This window comes from Balearica regulorum, chromosome 8, assembly GCF_011004875.1.
Source record: "Balearica regulorum gibbericeps isolate bBalReg1 chromosome 8, bBalReg1.pri, whole genome shotgun sequence".
NCBI lineage: Eukaryota > Metazoa > Chordata > Aves > Gruiformes > Gruidae > Balearica > Balearica regulorum.
In genome coordinates, this window is record NC_046191.1 from 19,523,223 (window position 1) to 19,542,185 (window position 18,963).

The 18,963-nt window shown below is 39.1% G+C and overlaps 2 protein-coding genes across 7 annotated transcripts in view; both read right to left on the reverse strand.

Moving 5' to 3' along the window:
* The window catches only part of ABCA4 (ATP binding cassette subfamily A member 4), an 80,465-nt gene extending 67,302 nt beyond the window's left edge, over positions 1-13,163 (reverse strand). Inside the window, exons 1-3 of the mRNA XM_075759961.1 lie at positions 13,093-13,163; positions 3,729-3,821; positions 160-253 (exon numbers count right to left, since the gene is read on the reverse strand). Of these exons, the coding sequence (XP_075616076.1) occupies positions 160-253; positions 3,729-3,794 (160 nt within the window). The 5' untranslated portion in view covers positions 3,795-3,821; positions 13,093-13,163. The remainder of the gene's footprint in view (positions 1-159; positions 254-3,728; positions 3,822-13,092) is intronic.
* Positions 13,164-15,474: 2,311 nt separating this feature from the next.
* The window catches only part of ARHGAP29 (Rho GTPase activating protein 29), a 78,414-nt gene continuing 74,925 nt past the window's right edge, over positions 15,475-18,963 (reverse strand). For 5 of the 6 annotated variants that reach the window (XM_075759963.1, XM_075759964.1, XM_075759966.1 and 2 more), the window contains 4 exons: positions 18,582-18,888; positions 18,302-18,410; positions 17,848-17,967; positions 15,475-17,350 (listed from right to left, as the gene is read on the reverse strand). In XM_075759963.1, coding sequence (XP_075616078.1) covers positions 16,458-17,350; positions 17,848-17,967; positions 18,302-18,410; positions 18,582-18,888 — 1,429 coding nt within the window. In that variant the 3' untranslated portion in view covers positions 15,475-16,457. The remainder of the gene's footprint in view (positions 17,351-17,847; positions 17,968-18,301; positions 18,411-18,581; positions 18,889-18,963) is intronic. The other variant, XM_075759965.1, reaches the window with a different exon arrangement.

Here is an 18,963-nt window from a genome sequence, read left to right on the forward strand (position 1 = left end):
CAGTATATGGCTAAAAATAACTAAACTACTTGAAGCAAAGTCTGTTCTTTTGCCACTGAAGAATAATACTTGGCAAACAGGTCCCAGTATTTCTATCTGAGAACTTCTAGCCATTATCTAGCACAAGTCAGAGCATTAAAACATCTTAAATGTTCTTACATTCATGTTGGCGATACAGTGGATTAGCTTTCCTCAGCCAGACAAGGGCAAGAAATAGTGACAGAGGCCATACAAGCTCCACCAGAAAACGAAGCTGGAAAAAAGAAAAAAAAAATCGATTCAAAATAAATTTTACACATGAACCATGTTGAGAGTCAAAGTGAATAGAAGGCAGAGGCCTCTTCTCACAGCACCAATGCCCACTGTAGCATATGCTTATGGTTACCCCTTGCCTGTTTCACAATTTGGAAAGGACACCCAGAAACAGCAAGGATTTCATCAGAGCCCCATGAAGAATCACCATTAACGCAGTGGCTTCTCCACCTCTTCTAAAGAAACATTTAAGCGTCCTAACTGAGGTAAAAGGAGGCGGCAGGTAGTACTAAACTGCCAGATCGACCAGATATAAATCAAAATAGATTTTTTGACAAAGTGGATGACTCTATAACAATATAGGAAAAAAAGGATTAGATCCAAGAGAGAAAAAGTGTGGTAGTTTTTTGTTTGTTTTGGGGTTTGGGGGATTTTTTGTTTGGTTTTTTTTTTTTTAATCCACACTTTTGCTATGCTGGGCTTATTAGTAGGCTGTCAGTGCACTGTGCTTACCCAATGGTAAAAGACATTAGCATAAGCTTACATTCTTTGATCTTTACTTTTGCTTCTTACTGTCATCATTCATTTCAACATTACTAATTTTCTAATACAGGTAGAAATGTATATGTTAAGATCAAACACCTTATTCAATAACATAGAAGACCCCATCAAAGGCCACTTTATTGCCCAGATCTTTCAATACACTTAGAACAGTCACCAGCTACCAGTCACGACAGAAAATCAAGGCCATTGCTTTACCACAGTGCAACATCCTGCCTGGTTTTCAGTCTGTTTCCTCCACTCCTGTGTTTCAGTTTGTTTTACTGCCTCCCTGTGTTTTGGCAAAGGTTTGAAGCTACAACCCTTTGATCCTCTGACACAGGCATTGGGCTCTAGGGACCAGCTATGGGATTTTTGTGTCCAGCCACGTGGCACTTTTTCTCCTCCCTACAAGAGCCAGAACAAACTGTCTCCAGAACCGGAGTTGTAGCACATGCACAGGAAAGTCTTCCCTGTCTCCTTTCCTTTGCTGCTGCCTCCCCAATCAGGCACAAAATATGTAACAATAATGCGTACAGCAGCAGAGCCAGAGACAAGATAGGTCACGTGTGAGTATTTTTTTATTTACTTATTTTCCAAATTGACCCATGCAGGGCAAAAGATACTCCATAGCATAATTAAGAACAGGTTTTTGGAGCTGCCCATTTTTTTCCACTATAACTTTGCCTAATAGCTTTAGTTAAGCACAGCTTATGCTTACAGCAAAAAGGTAGAAAGTTTTACACCAGGCAACCATTTCCTATTTCACACTTTTTCTCTTAAGGCTTTCTTTTTTAAAATAGAGCAACAAAAAACACCACCACCACCTAGAAAGTTATGCATGCTCGATATTTTTAGAGCATAGGGCAGGTGACACAATTATTAAAGAAGGAAACCTGCCATTGTACAGCTTTTCTCCTTGACAGCTGTTGTACACAGCTCAGAATACAGTGTTACAGACCCTTCTCAGCAGGGGTCCACAAGGTCTGATTAACACCCATCGCCATCCTTTTGATAAGACGTTTGGGACAAGCACTACACACCTATAAACTCAGAGGGGTGAGAACTGGTGAGACCCCTTGGTTGTCATCTTTGCTGCAGAGTTAATCTGGGTTATTGCTTAGATGTCGATTCTTACTTCAGTCCCAGGAAATACAAAATCCTCTGGCTTGAATTCAGTAATTCCTTCCTATCTGAGCTAACTAGTCTGGAAAGGATTGAAGGCTAAAGCAGAAGGGAAGCTTTCTTTCAAGCTAGCACACAATGTGTCATGCAATCAAGTGCTGTTAGCCCTCTGATTCCTTCCTGTGATCCTTTTCCTGAGGACACACCAGTGTCTCAGAACTCACCAGAAGGATCAGAGAGCAGACCATAAACCTGCAGAACCACAAGATACACAGCCAGAAATCCCAGCAACATGCACAGAGAAATGTAATATCCAGATGGAGCTGTAATGGACCAAGCACAGTGATACGACCATATAAATATGACAAACTTAAATTGGCTGTGGATCAACTGTTAACTCTTTAATGAAATCTTTCCTCTTGTGAATTAGACTAAATTATGAACTTGAGTAGAAGATTAGATATGCCTCCATTTATGGTACTGTGTGATGGTTAACAAAAAACAGGCTGATTTTCCCAAAACATGTTTTATAGCTACTTTTGACATTATGGATTTTTGTTTTGGCTACCTTGTTTCTCTGTGTAGACAAATAAGCAGGTAGGTTTGTATACTTAGAAAAGGAAATGATTTTTACTGACTCTGTTGAAAAATGTTTTACTATTCAGAGTGGAGAAAATATTTCAGTAACTGAAGTCCAGCTTCAAAAAGAGGTCCTTATATTTGGTGTAATTTAGCTCAAGTATGGATTGGTGACTTTCATACTGTATTAAATCATGAGCTGGCAATGTTATATGCATCAGGTCTTGATGGCAATGTAGACTATGGGAGAAAGTCTACTGGGAAGCTATGAAAGAAAGGACATTCAATTTGTCTGTGAAGAAAAATCAGATAATAATTTGATCCTAGAAATTTCAGCATATGAGTCATTCCTAATGACTAAAATCAGGTCAGCATAGGTAAGCATTTCAACTCATCCCATGGTTCAGTTCGACCCTATTGATCTCTGTAATTATGGCAAAATTGTTTGCATGAATGTTTCAGCCCCACAGATGCCCTAACGTACTTTATTATTTTTAGTTTGAAACAGGTAGTCTACAGGACCTCTAAGGGACTTGCTTTGTCTGGAAACCAGGCAAAGGGACTTCCTTTGCAGAGCGAAAGTAGTTGCAATACCTCAGTCACCAAGACCCTAGTTTGAGGTTCTGTTTGACTCTAAGAAAATTTGGCTTAAATTAAAAAAAAAAAAAAAAAAAGAGCTGCAATGATGAAATAAGGTGGAAAGTAATAGATAAATTTGCTGTAAGACAAAATATCGTAAGATCTAAGAAGATTTGAAAGGATTTAAAATACTTCTCTGGTTTTCACTATACTTAAGTCATTCAGCCATATTAAAAAAAGAAAAAAATCTGTGTGAACTTTAGGGCCCTAACTGGATTCGTGTCTAAGAGTAGCTGAGTATGAGGAGCAAATTTAAAATTAGGAATCAAACATCCCTGAGCTGAGTGGTGCCCATGATGTTTTGTAACAGCAAATTTTATGTGAAAATACAAAAATATTACTACCCACAGCTCTTCTCCTGATCCACAATACTATTTGTCAAAGATGACCCCAGTACAAGTATTCTATGTTTAAACTGTAAAAAGAACATGTTTGCAAACTGCACCAGACAAGATCCCAGACAGCAGGCCCATACAAAGATCACATTTGATTCTTTGAGGAATTAGTGATTTTTACATGCTGATAAATGTACCAGTCACTTCATCCAGTGGAGTGCGTGGTCCAAAGTTGAAATCCAAAGACTAATACTTTACCTTTTGTCTTTTCCGGAGGATCCAGTTCTTCCAGAGCAGAAGTCTGACTTGCCTAAAGAAGCTCATTCTTCTGTATCAACACTTCTGGTTAACCTGTGGCAAAGGATGCATTGTCATTTCTCAGCCGACAGCTGAAACATACCTTAGAGCAAAATAACAGCTTTCTGTTCTTATTTTAAGATTAGTTATCATAGAGATCGGTTCCTTTCATTGTCTGTACAATTTAATTTTGCACTTGATACACTATCATACATGAAAAATCATGGCTTTCCTTTGTTTGGAGGCTGTTTCCTGTGACACATTTATCAGTGCCAAAAAGCAGAGAGGAAAAGCACCTCTTTTGTATGAAAAAAGTCATTAACATTGAATCCAGCTATTAACTTAGACTTGCAAGTAATGAAAGCAGTTACTTGTTGCATCATTTATCAGATTAAATCTGTGCTTTTAAACTATTTTTTCCAAGAAAAGATGGATTTACAAGTGGACATTAGTTTATATAAAACTGTTTAGTTATTATGATAGAGAATTATGTCTTCCATTCAGACACTATAAATGTATATTGGTTAACACAGCCTGGAATGGAATTTGTAAAAGGCAAATCCATTTTGTTGCCATTTTATTAAAAAATACAGGATCTCATATTTTTATGCTTTTAAATTGAGCAACTCCCACCACATTTTAGAATGGATACAAAGGAATTTAAACTGTTGTATTTTCTGTTTTCTAGGTTCATGACTCATTTTAATCACCATGAATTTTTACCTTCAAAAGGAAAAAAGAGAATTTGACATAAATCTAAACAGATACAGAGACCTGTTAAAAAAAACCCAAAACACACACAACAAAAAAACTACCAAAACCCAAAGCATTTTATTTGCTACCTGTATTCCTACTTTATAACTGCTTTTTGGGATTTAAAAGATCAAAGACTAGTTTCTTCATGAATGGTAACTGGAAGAACATGAAAAAGGAAATTAAGTTAGATGTTGGAAAGCACTTTCTAATGAATGGTGAAGTAGAAGAACTCAATGCATGGGAGGGCTGTGGGGCCTTACTGGACATTACTCAAACCTCTATCAAGACTTACACAGGTAAAACTGCTCATGGATTAGATGATTTGTTGAGTCTCCCTTGCCACTATTCTGCTAGAATTTTGTTTCTGGAAAATCTATTAAGTGGAGGAGATTTTATCTGATTTAAAGAAATAAAGGTTTGGAAAACACATGAGAATATTTTGTCCCAATATGTCTACAAAGCATTAGTTAAAAATCAGCAATAATTATTTGACTGTTTTAGAAAATAATCTCAGGTCCACATTTTATGAACTGAAAAGGAATTTAGACCTCAACCAGGGAGTAGGTGGCCAGCCCTGGGGAAGGGCTGGCACCAGCCCTGACTAACCTTGCTGGAAAGGGATCCTAAAGAATATGCAGCTCTCTTCTGACACACTGGGCATGGAAGAAAGTGGAGCAAGATATTTAAGGCCAAACTTAGCTAGAACCAGCTGTGCTGCTTATTGGGAAATCAAACAACAAAACAACAATTCTGCAGAAAGAATATCCATGCAAAACCAATGATGCCAAAACCTGGAGCATTTTTCGTATTTTGTAGGTCGTTTCATGCAATTTTCAACATCGCTCCATCAAGTCTAATTGCTAAGTTACAAAGCACCACAAGAAGCGAGACTAGCTATACAAAGCTACTGTTATTGTAAAGAGTAAATGGATTAACACTTGATGGTTTAGAGAGATATGCTTTTGGGGTGCAACAGCCTCCCACTTTGAGTGGATAAAAGCTAAAGGGAACAAAATTAACCCACAGTTTGCTGACTTTGCCCAACACTGTAAGCTGGTATAGACAATACTGGGATCCTAAACACTCATCATGACACGCAGATTTGTTTTGAGAGATCTAGCTTCACACTGGTGGGATCTGAAGCCTATTTCAATCCATGATGGGAGGAAACATTATTGAAGTCCTAACACTGAGATCAAAGAACTGAATAAGAAATTCTGTATCAAATTGGCTAAATGTGAGTCCTTCCGAGTTTGCCACACTGTCTTTGTGCAAAAAGCCAGCCAATCATGTCTCAACAGAGGCCAATTTTCCAAGTCTAAGAACATGGACATTTCTTTTTCACAGACCTGACACTAGGAAACCAATCTAGATTGATTATTTGATTGCTGAGTGTACTCAGGAGACAGAAAAGGCTAAATTTAGACACTAACATTCCAAATTTTTTCTCCATCAAGTAATTAAAAAGAAGCAAATATAGTTCTTATTCCGACATTTACCCAATCCAGAGCACTTCTGAGCAATTAGCTGCTGGAAAGGTTTAGAACCCAGGAATAAAATTGGCTGAGCATCATCAAGAAAAGACAATACTTTTGCAATTTCACTAGTGGCAGCAGGTTCTGCATATGAACAGGCTGATGGCTCATAAGAACATTCTCACATGGAAAGCTGTCCTATATTTGGTTGCAGGCAGCTTCCAACAGTCACCAACTTGCATCTGCCATTAGTGTGGTATGCCTGCTGCTCTCAGGAGTTTCCAGCGAGGTTCCCCTCATGGACTTGCCAACTATGGGCAATCAGACAGCTTTCTGACACTCTTGCATAACCCAGGACTCTCCAACCTGCTGCTATTCTGAAGAATGAATCCCACAGCTGAACAACTGAGGAAAAGCCAGTTTTGTTCCAGCTCATCTCGCCTTCCTCTAAACCCCAGATGGACACTGCAATCATTCTACAACAGCTGCGAAAGGAAATTTAAGCCTTCATGTCAAGGCCATAAAATCTGTAGTCTGCTAATGGCCTGGCCTCTACTCTTCCTCCTGGCTCTACTGAGCCATCCATCATTAAGAGTTTCTATCTCAATGAGATTCCCTAGCAGTACGGAGACTCTTAGCTCATGTTCTTGAATCTCAATGTATGACATACCTGCACCACCCTGTAACTTTCACTACTATTAGCAAGAAAATTTGTAGTCCAAGGCCATAAATGGGATTAGGATTGCCAGATAAAATGGCTGTTAGAATTTGCTTTAGAAAATCTAGCTATTTTTCTGAGACTAAAAATACAAGTAGTAAAAAAGCCAAAACCAATAACCTTCGGGGAAAAAAAGGGCATTAACTGAGGTTATCCAGATTGTGCTTGCTATTTAACCTTTAAGATCTTTTATATTAAACCTTGCTAGTTACATTTGTTGATAGTGACAGGGATATTCCTTATAAGAAGAGTAACTCAATGACAGACCACCTAATTAGTATGCACAAAGTGCCAAAGGAATTGCTTTTTAAGAAATCAATAGATTGATTACCAAGGTTTAAATTCTGACTCATTTAGTAGAATCTTAAAGTACTTTTTCTTTTGACCTAAACCAAGCTATTTAAGTTATGGCATTAATACATGAAGTGCAATCACCATAAAACTTAAAGATTCTATTTTGCTTGTCAGACACACTTTAGAATTACCTCTAATTTTAGGATGATCAGGAATACAATTGTATTTCCCTAGACTGCTTTGTTTATAAAACCTTCACTAGGACCTAAAGGGAAAGAACTTTGTTTTCCTAAATGGAACAGCTTTACAGATGTGAGTGTTAAAGTGTATTAACCTTACACTGCTTAGAAATCTGAATTAGACAGGTGAACATGAAACAAAAGTGTAGGAAAAAAGAACTTAAATAATTCAATCAGAAGACACTGGACAGATAAGCTTCAAATTCTGTAGCAGCACAGAATAAATAAAGAATAATTAATTTTCAATCCTGAAATAGCCTTTCCTATCTGGGCATTACTCAGACTAACTAGAACTGTGTAGTTAAGATTCAAGCTCTACTAATTTAAGTAGAGACAAAGACTATAATAAGATAAGAGTAGGACCATGATAAAACTAGCACCTAGCAATAATGTGTTGAGAACTCCACTTGGGCTCAGAAGGTACATGGACTTCCACAGTGATTAGTCATGGTGGAGCTCTATCTTCACTCTTTAAAGACAGCACCCTGCTCACAAAATCAGCGGTGGCTTGAGACAGCTGCAATTAGAAACAGCATCAGCACCAGAAGAAATTGAGTTTCCAAAAAAAGCAAAAGTTTATTAACATAGAGATTAACCCCCTCCTAAAACCAGAAAAAGCCCCACAAACTTATGAACTGTTCATTCAGTTTTTCATTAAGAAGCTAATACAAATTATGACAGTTACTATTTAGAATGGCATATGCTTGCTGCCTGAAGACAACATGCTCGAGGGGCGTGACTTATATCCATGGCATATGAAAATGTGTTTTGTTAATTTTCCTTTTGCGGGAACTGATTTCCTTTCCAGGGGGCTGATTATAAGGGCCAACAAAAATAACTTGGTTCTATCACCAGCATGCTATTGAAGCATGGGAACACTCTTACAAAGCCCCAAACTATGAAAATAAAAAATAACACCTTTTTTTTTTTTTTTAACTTTTTTCTCTTCCCCCCTCCCCCCCAGTAGTTCATACTATAACATGGAAGAGTGATTTGCTGCATACATTCAGAAAGAAAACTCATATATATTGTTGACAGAAGATGAGAAAGTGAAAGTAATTAGTTACATCAGTCATTACCGCTAGTTTTAACACGCAGTATAACAAAGCTAAATACTGATTATAAATCAGTTGAAATAAATTTTAAATGTAAAAATGTAATTATCTGATTTCTCAAAGTTCAATCCTACCTTACAACCTCCACGACAACATCAGAAGAAAAAACAGAGGTTAAAAATAGCTTTGAAACAATGAAGTAATAAAAAAAGGCCTTTTCTTCACTCTTTTTCTAGCTTTTGTACTTCAGCAGGGAAATATTGACAGCTTTTATCACGTAGACCTTCTTGCTAGACAGCACACATTCTAGTGTTACAGTTGGAACCACAAAAAGGTGTCTGGCTTAGGAATGAAATTAACCATTTATTTCTCAGCTGATAGTACAGGAAGCTGAAGACAATCATGCAGTGAATCAGATATTTGTGTATTTTACTTTATGTGAGATGAGTAACAGTGAGGCCTAAAAATGAGGTAAGCAAATTAGCATCATGTAGAGTAAGGTTTCATATTTTGACTGGCGGCCAACAATAAACAATAGCTCTTCCCTGACTTCACCCTGGAGGTTCAGTAGAAAGAACATTCCCTGCCTCCAGATTGTCAACAGCAGTTAGCCAAGGGTCCTCCTACCCTGCTTATACTATATCAATTACACCTTACTATCAAAAGCTATCAAGAATTTCTCTCAATGAGTATTGCTTTAAGCCACTGTCTTCTGAATTTAATCATTACCTACATTATGTTCCTGCTTTTTCTGCGGAGCCTGGACCTCCAGGGGTACTGACATATCACAGCCTTCCTCCTTACCATCAGGTTAAGAACAGTGTAACATGTTAATTCTCAAATTCTTTAATATTATCATGACAAACACACATCACTCTTGGTAACTTTATTAGCAGATTCTTTCAACTGTATGTCTGCTGATACAGCTTCAGAAGACAAAAGTCTTTCCCACCACTTCAAAATTTAGTTTGTGGGATTTTCAATACTTTGTGTAAGCTCCATTTGTTTCATGAAGGTCCCACGTTTTTTTTTTCTATTGGAGACAATGTATTAGAGACAGGGAATTTGTTCTAGGTTTTCAGAACTGCAGTAACAGGAGATTTTTTTTTTTCCCCATTTTTTTTCCCCCCCACAAATTATTCTGATAAAATTAACGTTCTTACTGTTCTATACTTCCCTTGGCCTGGAAAGTTTGCTCTTGTAACATTTGTGTGTGCAGAAATATAGGTAGTTCAGTACATTTCTTCATAGACCATCACTCTCTAAGAGCAGAGACACAAAAGTAACTTTCACAACACTACTACAGGAGAAAAAAAAAATTCATTCTTATCATCTGATCTTCAATTTTATATTTTCTAGAACTTAAATGTCAGCAAGCTGCAAGCTCACACAGAAATACATTAAGCTAAATACAACATAACCTTATATGGGTTTAGACTCAGACTTCCAGAGATGCATTCAACAAGCTCTGTCCTACTTCAACTACTGTTTACTAAATCAAGTTTCGTATTAGTATTAAATGGTCATTTCACATCTCCAACATAAATTACCCTCAAGTAGTATGGTCAGATCCAGAAGCAAAAAAGCACTGAGTGAACACTGATTTCCTTATAGGTTTTCATCTGTAAGGGTTATAAGAGACAGTAATGCAGCAAAACCTCTTAGCAATGCTCATGCCAGGCAATGGTTCTGTGTCAGCATTATCACAACTTCCCTCACTGCCTCACTGTGACTGTTCTTCCATGTAGAAGTTGAGCACTAATCCATTATTTAAAAAAATAAAAATGATGTAGTAGTGTTTGCCTTTTTCTTACTCCTTCATAGGGCTCTGGGGAGACCTTTAAGAATCCTTCACAAAACTTCACGTCACTGAATTGAACAGTCGACAGGTTTACACCAGACCACGCTGCAGCTCTGACAGCAGAGCATTACGCTCAGCGCACTGCTTCCTTCCCAGTGCCATCTCAGGACCTTCAAGCCTCTGCACAGATCTGCCACCTAAACCACTGACTTTAATCTGGCTTCCTTCACAAAGGATGGCAACCTTCTCTTTTACAAGTGGCTTTGATCTAATTTCTGTTGGACATATGTTCATATCACAGCTGAGACTCACCCTGCTGCAATCTTGACAGAGAAACAAAGGGCTTTATAGATTCGCAGAGGGAAGTCCACTCTGATTAATGGCAGTGCAAAGCAGAGAAACTAGTGCTGCTGCTGCTCAGCTGTAGATTGCATTTAGGCACTACAACTACGTCCGAGGCAATCAGACAATTTAATAGTTTTATTCAAACAAACATTTTAACTCTGAGATTGTAAGTCAAGTTATTTTAAGAAAACGGATCCTTTTTTTGCTGCCTGCATGTACACAGAGACAGCTTCAACAGATTAAACTAATCTCTCCTAATTAGATTTTTTTATGTCACAACTGGATGATGGTAGAGTATATTTGTTTTCTATGTTCAACTACATCAGCTATGCCTGTGACCCATTTTTGCTTTGTAAAGAGTGGGATCTTTTTAAGTAAACAGAGAAAGCTTATGTGGGGCCTATTATTTCGCATGGGAGGGGAAAATACAGTTCAGCTTATGGAGCACACTGCACAATTTCTCTGGAAGCTCTACCCACAGCTGTCACAATCACTTTGGGATTTCCTAATGATCTGTAGTTTGTTGCCAGCAGCAGCAAAAGACACGTTCCATTTATGTATCAGAACATAATGAAAGCAGTAAGTGGAAACAGATTTGGTGATAGTTCTTGCATTATACATTATCAGATATCTATTGTAGGTAAGAGTTCTCTGTGATGCACTTCATGAACACCTGCATGCAATACACAGGGTCATAAGGTATGTGTGTTCTGTTACCCCTCACCTACGTATGCCATAGTTTTAACAGTTATTTTAAATACCAGCATTTTATTACTTTTCTTATCTCAGGCCTATTACTGACTTTTGACTACAAAGCCGAATCAGGTTAAGTGCTGTTTGTCCAGCAAATTATCCCTAGTAAACTCTCCAGCCACACAAGCAAAGATTTCTCAAAAATTACTAGAATTTAAAAATTTCTTGAAAAGGTAGCTTTGAAAATACGTACACTCGTGTACTGGGTATGCTCATGGGCCACACTTCTAATTTTCAGGAATAACGTTTTCCAGCATCCAATTTCTTAACTGGTGAGGTGTTTTCTTACACATGTAAAAGCACATGTCCCTAGACACAGCCTCACTAGAAAGCTAACACAATGATGGCTAACACAATTTTGCCCAGGCAAACTGAAGGAGTGTGTGTATATAAATGTGTCTTATAGATAAACAGACACACCTACATGTGTGTGCGCACAGAGAAAACTACACATACACAGTCTGGGGTTTTCTGAACTAAGTTTTGCACGCAGCTATCTTAGGGAAAACCCAAGCTGAAGGTTTTTAAGTTTTCCCTAATGTGTTTCAGAGGCCTCCCCTCCATGAAATAGATAAGGGGTGACCTGAAGGACAAGAATGGGAAGTTCTGGCAAGCTAGAGTCAAATGATATTTCTTGGATATAGCTGCTAGTAAAAAAATTAAAGAAAAGAGATGGAAAGTGAGAAATAAGTTGCACTACTTGAATAGATAGCAAAGAACAAGCTACAAAGAAATGAGTGCACAGAAACTGGCAGAAGCTTATTATTCATAACGTTGCTGATACAACATTTCAAGGGAAGTGCTGACAAGAAATCACGGAATAAGAAAAGGCCCAAGTGAAACTTCATTTGAAAGGTTTATTTCTAAGAATCAAGGACAATCAGAATCAGACTCCTCCACACGTCACAGGGAAATGTGGCATCTTAAAAAGTTCCTGTACATGTGCAAACCCAGTGGTGGGCTAATCACCCCAATGTGCGGTCAAACAAGCACAAAGCACACCAAGAGCAAACTCAGAAGGCATGTTTTCTACTTCTGGTGTTATCCAGTTTACTTCACGTAGACACTCTTCTGTCATCCAGCAGCATAAGTGCTAGGGAGTGAAGATTTTCCTAGGATTCACCTTCCTCAAACATTTTACATTTTGGAAGATTTAGGATGTTTTCTTCTTCTACCTGTGAGTGAAAACACTTTTCAAGGATCCCAAGCATCTCTGAATTAGAAACTGAACTCCCCTCTCTCTACAAAGATAAATGGGCATGCAGGTAGAACATTTTATTCAGAAAGGCTTGTCTCCAAAGCATCTTCCTGTGAAACTTATTTCTCTGTTGACATGTTTATATAAAACAGCATTGTTTGTAAATATCCAACATCCTGCCCCCAAAACTTTGCAATTGTTTATCCCATTTTCCCAACACATTAAGTCTGTGTGTACACCGAGATGTGGGATGGCCCAGTAAGAGCTGATTTATAGTGAAACAGTGAGTGCTGAGGACCCAGCACCCACACATTACATGTCTGGGGCTTGCTTCATATGAGCTCCAGTCTGGCCCCATGGACTGAACATGCATTATCAGCTGCATCAGGTACACTGCTGAAACACATCGTTCCAGTTTAAGCTCATCCAAGAAGAATCAAGCGCGTGAGATCACTCTCTATTGTTACATAGATGATCACTTAAAAAGTGCAAACATGCTCTGAACTAAATTACCAATGTTAGCATAGGCACGCTAACTGCCTTCACAGAGCATTTCGTATCAGCTTTCAGATGAACTCAGTTAAGCCTCTGCTACAATACAGAAGCTAAAAAATTAATGGATTTGCAAGCAAAACAAGGACTTCTTAAATAGAAGCAATAAAAAACTGGAAAACTTACCACAAAAGCTTACCTTATGTGTAAGCACTCCTGTGCTATGGGAAAGAGAAAGGTTTCTGATGGAATGGTCAGCTTGGCTGCAAAGAAACACATCTCTTAGATACAGTTAGCACTTAGAAAACAACACTGCTTGGTTGTAAGGAGATTGTTTTAATCCCCTGCTTGATAAAGAACAGCTCAATCTGCGAGTTTAAGGACTCCTGAATAAAAATCCTCCCAAAATATCCAATATCACCAGTACAAGCACAATAAAGTCTGTACTAGAAGGTTGATATTTCTGAAGGTATTTCTCCAGATCTGAATAAACCTTGTATTTGAAAAGATGGTCTCAGAAGGGCAGTTCTGGTAGCATTAGGGGCCCTGCTAAACAAGCAGTTGTCATGACTAATTAGGTCAGCGACTTATGGAAGTACTCTGCCAAAGCTTTAAGAGGGATGAGGCAGTGCATTACTACTTCAGAAAATGCAATTACCAAGCAAATCTGACAGAGAAAGGTTTCCTCCCCAGAGGGCAAGCTGCAGATTGCATGACCCTGAGCAATTCAGTTGGGGTGAAGCAATTTCAAAACACAAGACTTTGGGAAATCTACATCAGAACCGAAAGAAACAATAGAGACCATTAGTAACATTTCCAGTCAAAAACAAAGCCAGTCTTTTCCACTAGGCTTAAGGCTCCACTGCCGTAGCAGGTTCCTCACGGTTCTGTCCCGCCCTGACAGGAGGCGTCCGCCCGTCTCCGGGGCCTGTTGAGGCGGTTCCTCACACGGAGGGGAATGCCTCTGCGTACCAGCCCGAACAAAACACAGCTTTGGCATTAAGGTGCAAGTATTTACAAAAACTTACAAATTAAAAAGTCACAGTGGCCCCTAAACCACTGCCTCTCAGCCCCACACAGGCTGCCCCGTTCCCAGGTCTCACAGGAAGGTTCTGGAAGAACCCTCTGGCCTCCCACAGCAGCCCCTCCTGTGGCATTACGTGCTGGGTAGCAGGATCACAACTCTTAAATAAGCTTCAAAGGTTTTCATGTCAAAATAAATGCACTTGCTCCTTCATTTGTGTTGCATAAAGAGTGTCAAAGACATTATAAAGCAGGCACATACATAATTAATCTTTTGAAAGTGATTTTTCCATAAACTGATGTGGGTTTCCGAGCCACCTCCTCACGCACATCCACAGGCACGCAGCAGGGTGCTGCGCTCTCCCACTCCCCGCCAAGCTCCCCAGCAGCTGCCTGGCTATGGGAAACAGCGAACAAAGATGTGAAGCACATTTAAACCAGTAGAAACCTTTCATGCTAGCAAAATGTGGAAGCAGATGGTACATAAAAAGCAATATGGTAACAACCAGTAGTAACCAGTATCATGACTTGGTTAAGAAACATCCGTCTGTTTCTCACAGATTAGTATACACTACTGTAATTCTCCATCTCAGCAGCCTGCTCTGGGGAATACCGGAGACCCTCCATCCAGCTAGATGAACTGTTTTTATTATAATTTCTTAAGCCATTAGCATATTCAATGCTAGACATATACTAAACCACTTAAAATATAGTAAGAGTATAGATGTAATGGTAGTTCATAAATTAATTTGCGATCTTGTGGCCCTAATCTATACTCATCAGCACCATCCTTTCACAGCTGCATTAAGAGGTTCTGCTACAACACCTGTAATGTTCCATTAATACTATTTCTGCTCATTAACCAGTTGTGTGGAGTTTTTCTCCCCCCTCCCCCCCATTCTCAAGGTGGAACAAACTCCCATCTATGTCAAGAAGCCTTTATCCCTCCTTATATTTTATTGTGCAACTCACAATACCAGTCTGGACATACAGCAGCATCTGGCATCTTCAGCTTTTCTGTAGTACGAGGCAGCTCCCCAAAGAAATGGCTCCTGGCATGGCCAGAACCATCCAGTAGCAGCATCACCTTTGCCAAGAGTGCAAGCCATGCTTCCATGGAAATGCAACAAGGAATCAGAAGTTCAGCACTGCGACTTTAATATCTTTTGTTCTGGAAACTAAAAATCAGATTACCTCCACTGAATGCAGTGTGGGATTTTGTATGGGATGTTTTGGGAAGAAGGGCAAAGGGAATGAAGTAGGCAAGTCCACTAAATTATGTTGGGTTTATGTTGTAAAAACAGAAAAAGTGATTCTTTGCTTTTCCTGTCCTCTGAGAGTCCTCTTGGTTCTTGTATCAGCAGAAAGTGCCATGCTAAAATAACTGTACCCTACAGTATGTGAGAAAGGGTCAAGCTAATTGTACTCTCATTAAGAAAAGCGTGCCGCCCCCTGTCCCTGGAAGACAGATGCAGCAGAGTACTACACTATTGCAAAATCCAAATGTCTGTATTTTAATAAGTTAGAAGAAATCCACATATAGAAGCCATAGAGTCACTGAAATGTTAACAAGTTAATATATTTTAAAGCAAATATAACACCGTGTACACATAAAAACCATTTAATACAAAGTGAAAACCATTAGATGCACCTACTAATGCAGATTTTTGGTTATTTTCAGCTCTTTCACTGAAACTTGGAAACAATGCTCTTCATTTCAGTTACACCAGGTTAAGTGGTGAAACTGATCTATAGCAAGCAAATCACTGCCTTTTCGTTCACCTGGGAAAGGCAGCACCACTGCAACCGATAGTCTCTCCAGAAGGGCATCCAAACAGAACAGGCTGTGCACATCTGCCCCACTCGCTAAGCTATACAAGAAACCAGATGTGGATTGATTGCTGCTTCTGAAAAGTAAAGCTCAGTAAGTGCATCCATGCTGTACAAAAAAAAAAAATTAAAGTGACAACACAGAAAACTGGCAACAGATAACCATGTCTACCTAAAATATACACATATGATACACAATTATGGGCCATGCTGGCCAGTACGTATGTCTGTTCAGGAGCAAAGCTTTAATTGCACAGATTAGAAAACTGAACAAATGCTTTTACAAAGCAAAGCACACGCTTTGGTTTATGCTTAGACAGTGAACATTAAACCTTCCATTTTTATAATAATGTCTATTATGAAAAATGGCTCCTTTCACTGCTATGTGCAATAGTTGTTTCTCTATGAATAAGCACTCCATTCCATACAATGAAATGAAGCTCAGTGTCTTATTCAATGAGCCCATTAGCTGTATCTAGACCGGGAATGCATTCAATCTTTATGAAAAGCCACTGAATTACAAAAAGTTTAACTTATTTCCTTCACGATTCCCCAGCCCTCCCCCCATTTTTAAAATGCTGCATATATAAAAATAACTCCAATATGGCACCAAAGTGGGATTCTCAAGGGAAGGCAAAGGGTAACAGGGCAAAGGGAAGCCTCCACAGGCAACATCAACAAATTGCATACAGTCCAAGAGGAATTTGCACCCTATACAAAATGAGCTTCCCTGTGTTCCAGTTCTTGGATCCTTTTTGGTCTCAGTCTCTGGTAAGTAGGCTTCAGATCTGTGGGGTTAATATCCTCTGAGCTAGTTTTTTGTTCAGTTGTGTTTTGTTCAGGATCACCTGATGGAAGTGCAGAGCTCCTTGCGGTATTATCCTGGTGAAGCACAGAGCTAGCACTGGTTGATGCACAGGCTTTAGCTAAAGAACCCTCTTCATTTTGTTTTGTTTTGTTAGAGGGTGGTTTATAAAATGTCCCTGGGGGTGGTTGCAGTGTTCTTGGTGCCCTGAAGGCAGCAAGAGGATTGGCATCAAGACCATTCCCTTCTGTTGCTGTCCTTCCTGACCTGACAGAAACAGAACATGGCTTACTAAGAAGAATGGCGTTAGCTGAATTGTTACCAACGCTGCATGATGAAGATAAGGCATCTGCAGTTCCACTCTCAAGTGCTCGGTTCTCCTGAGGCACATTAGTCACAATCATTGCTGTCCTTGCTGTGATATCATACTGTTTATATTGCTTGTCCCAAGTTTTTCGCAGCATCTGGGTGTTGTAACAAGGAAGTCTCCAGCAGGTAGGAACACCAGGGCGTGCCTTCACCTCTGAAACTTCTTCAATAGTAGGGAACCTGCCCAGCTTCTCTGGACTTACTGCTCCTACATTTCGTGTATTTCTTTCATTCAAAACACATGGAGGAAGTATTCGGTCTACAGGCAGGCTCACAGGGCGAGTAGCTGGTTTTGTCCTTGGAACCCGCAATGGAACTTTGGTAATCTGACGGTTAGGTTTTGCAGGAAATAAGTTAATTTTACAGCTGTCTTCACCTAGAAGAACAAATGAATCATTTTCTCTCTCTGAAGCTGGACTCACACCATCACCTAGAAACACACAAACAGATGTGACTGGATCTTTGCACCAAATATAAAGAGAAGTCAGCAAGACTTTTGCCAACAGAATATGAATTTTATTAATGATCCCTTGACAGTTGGTATTTTAATGGGATAACAGTTAACAGTTCTTAGGTATACCTTGTATACCTACTAGGAGTATCCTACTCTAGACAAATGTTAGCATTTCGATAGCAGTAAAGCACATACTGTGCAGATGTAACCACGGAAGACACTAAGAAGAAAACAGGTAAAGAGACACTGCACTTTTTTTGGCTGGTGCTTTCCCATCCCTGACTATTTTCAGTTTTAATATGATTCAGAATGTTGCACTGTTAGTGTACAGGACATGACTGAATAGGTAACACCAGCAGTTACTCCTAAATAAAGTGAATGAAATCATACCTGCATTAAAACAAACCATTGTAGTAGCACAGGCAGATAAACAGAAAAAATCTTATATAAGATTTATAATTAGATTAGCAAACCTGGCTTTTTTGGAGCAGAAATATTAATATCCAAAATGCTGGTAGCTGATGATTCTGTCAGAGAATTACTCTTCCCAGAGACTTCTGGTTTAGTTCCAGTGAGTGGCAATGATACACATTCTGGGGGAAAAACAATGTTCAAAACATGATAATTGGTGGACATTGGTTTGCAGCATCATAGTGCATTTCAGAAATCTACAGGCACAGCACAATTTTAAAAAAAACCAAACTATTGTACCTTCTTTAAACTGATTCCATCAATACATGTTTCTTGAAAACCTTTACAAACATTTAATTCTCTGTTCCTCTTCGAAAACATAAACAGTGTATCAAGCAGCGACAAACAGGTTTTATCACTTGCTTCTGTCTAAACTGAAGAGCTGCACGCACTAAAATCGAATGCATCCATGACTGCTTATTCACCCACACCAAAACTTAATAAAAGTGCACTAACCAGTTACAGATGTATCTACTTGTTCTTTTGTATTCTTGCTATTGTTCAATTCCAAAACCAATGCAGCTGTTTCTGAAGCTCTGCTTTCACTTGGAGCTATCAGAACACCCTGTTAACAAAAGCCAGAGCAGAAGTACATGAGAACACAAGAAGAAAGGCACTCCTTAGCAGAATCCTCCCCAAAGATTTAACAGAAGTGTGCCCTCGAATGCCACAGCATTTGACACAGAAGTTCGGGTGACATAGGTAACATTGCCACAGCACAGGAAAAGTCACTCACTTCCTTTACAGCAACAAATGACTTCCTCTGCTGCTGTGGCTCCCTCTCTTCAGCTGATAAAGCAACTCTGACTGTCATGGCAGCTTCTTCAGATAGAGATGTGCTCAGAAGTGGTTTCAATGAAACATCGAATATCTTTTCATAGTATGTTATGAGCAGCTCCACTACTCGGGCCTGATAAGGGTAATCCACAAGAGACGACAAAGAAACTGTAGCATCTGTTTGACGTGGCCTGATCAGGGTTGGGCCAAATATTATGCCAAGGTTGCTGGCTGACATTTTATTTTCATCAGACTGTTCTGTAACCCTGCATAAAGAGGAAAAAAAACCCCAAAACTCCAAGAGTTAGAGGGGAAAAAACCCCAAAACTACAGAAATATTT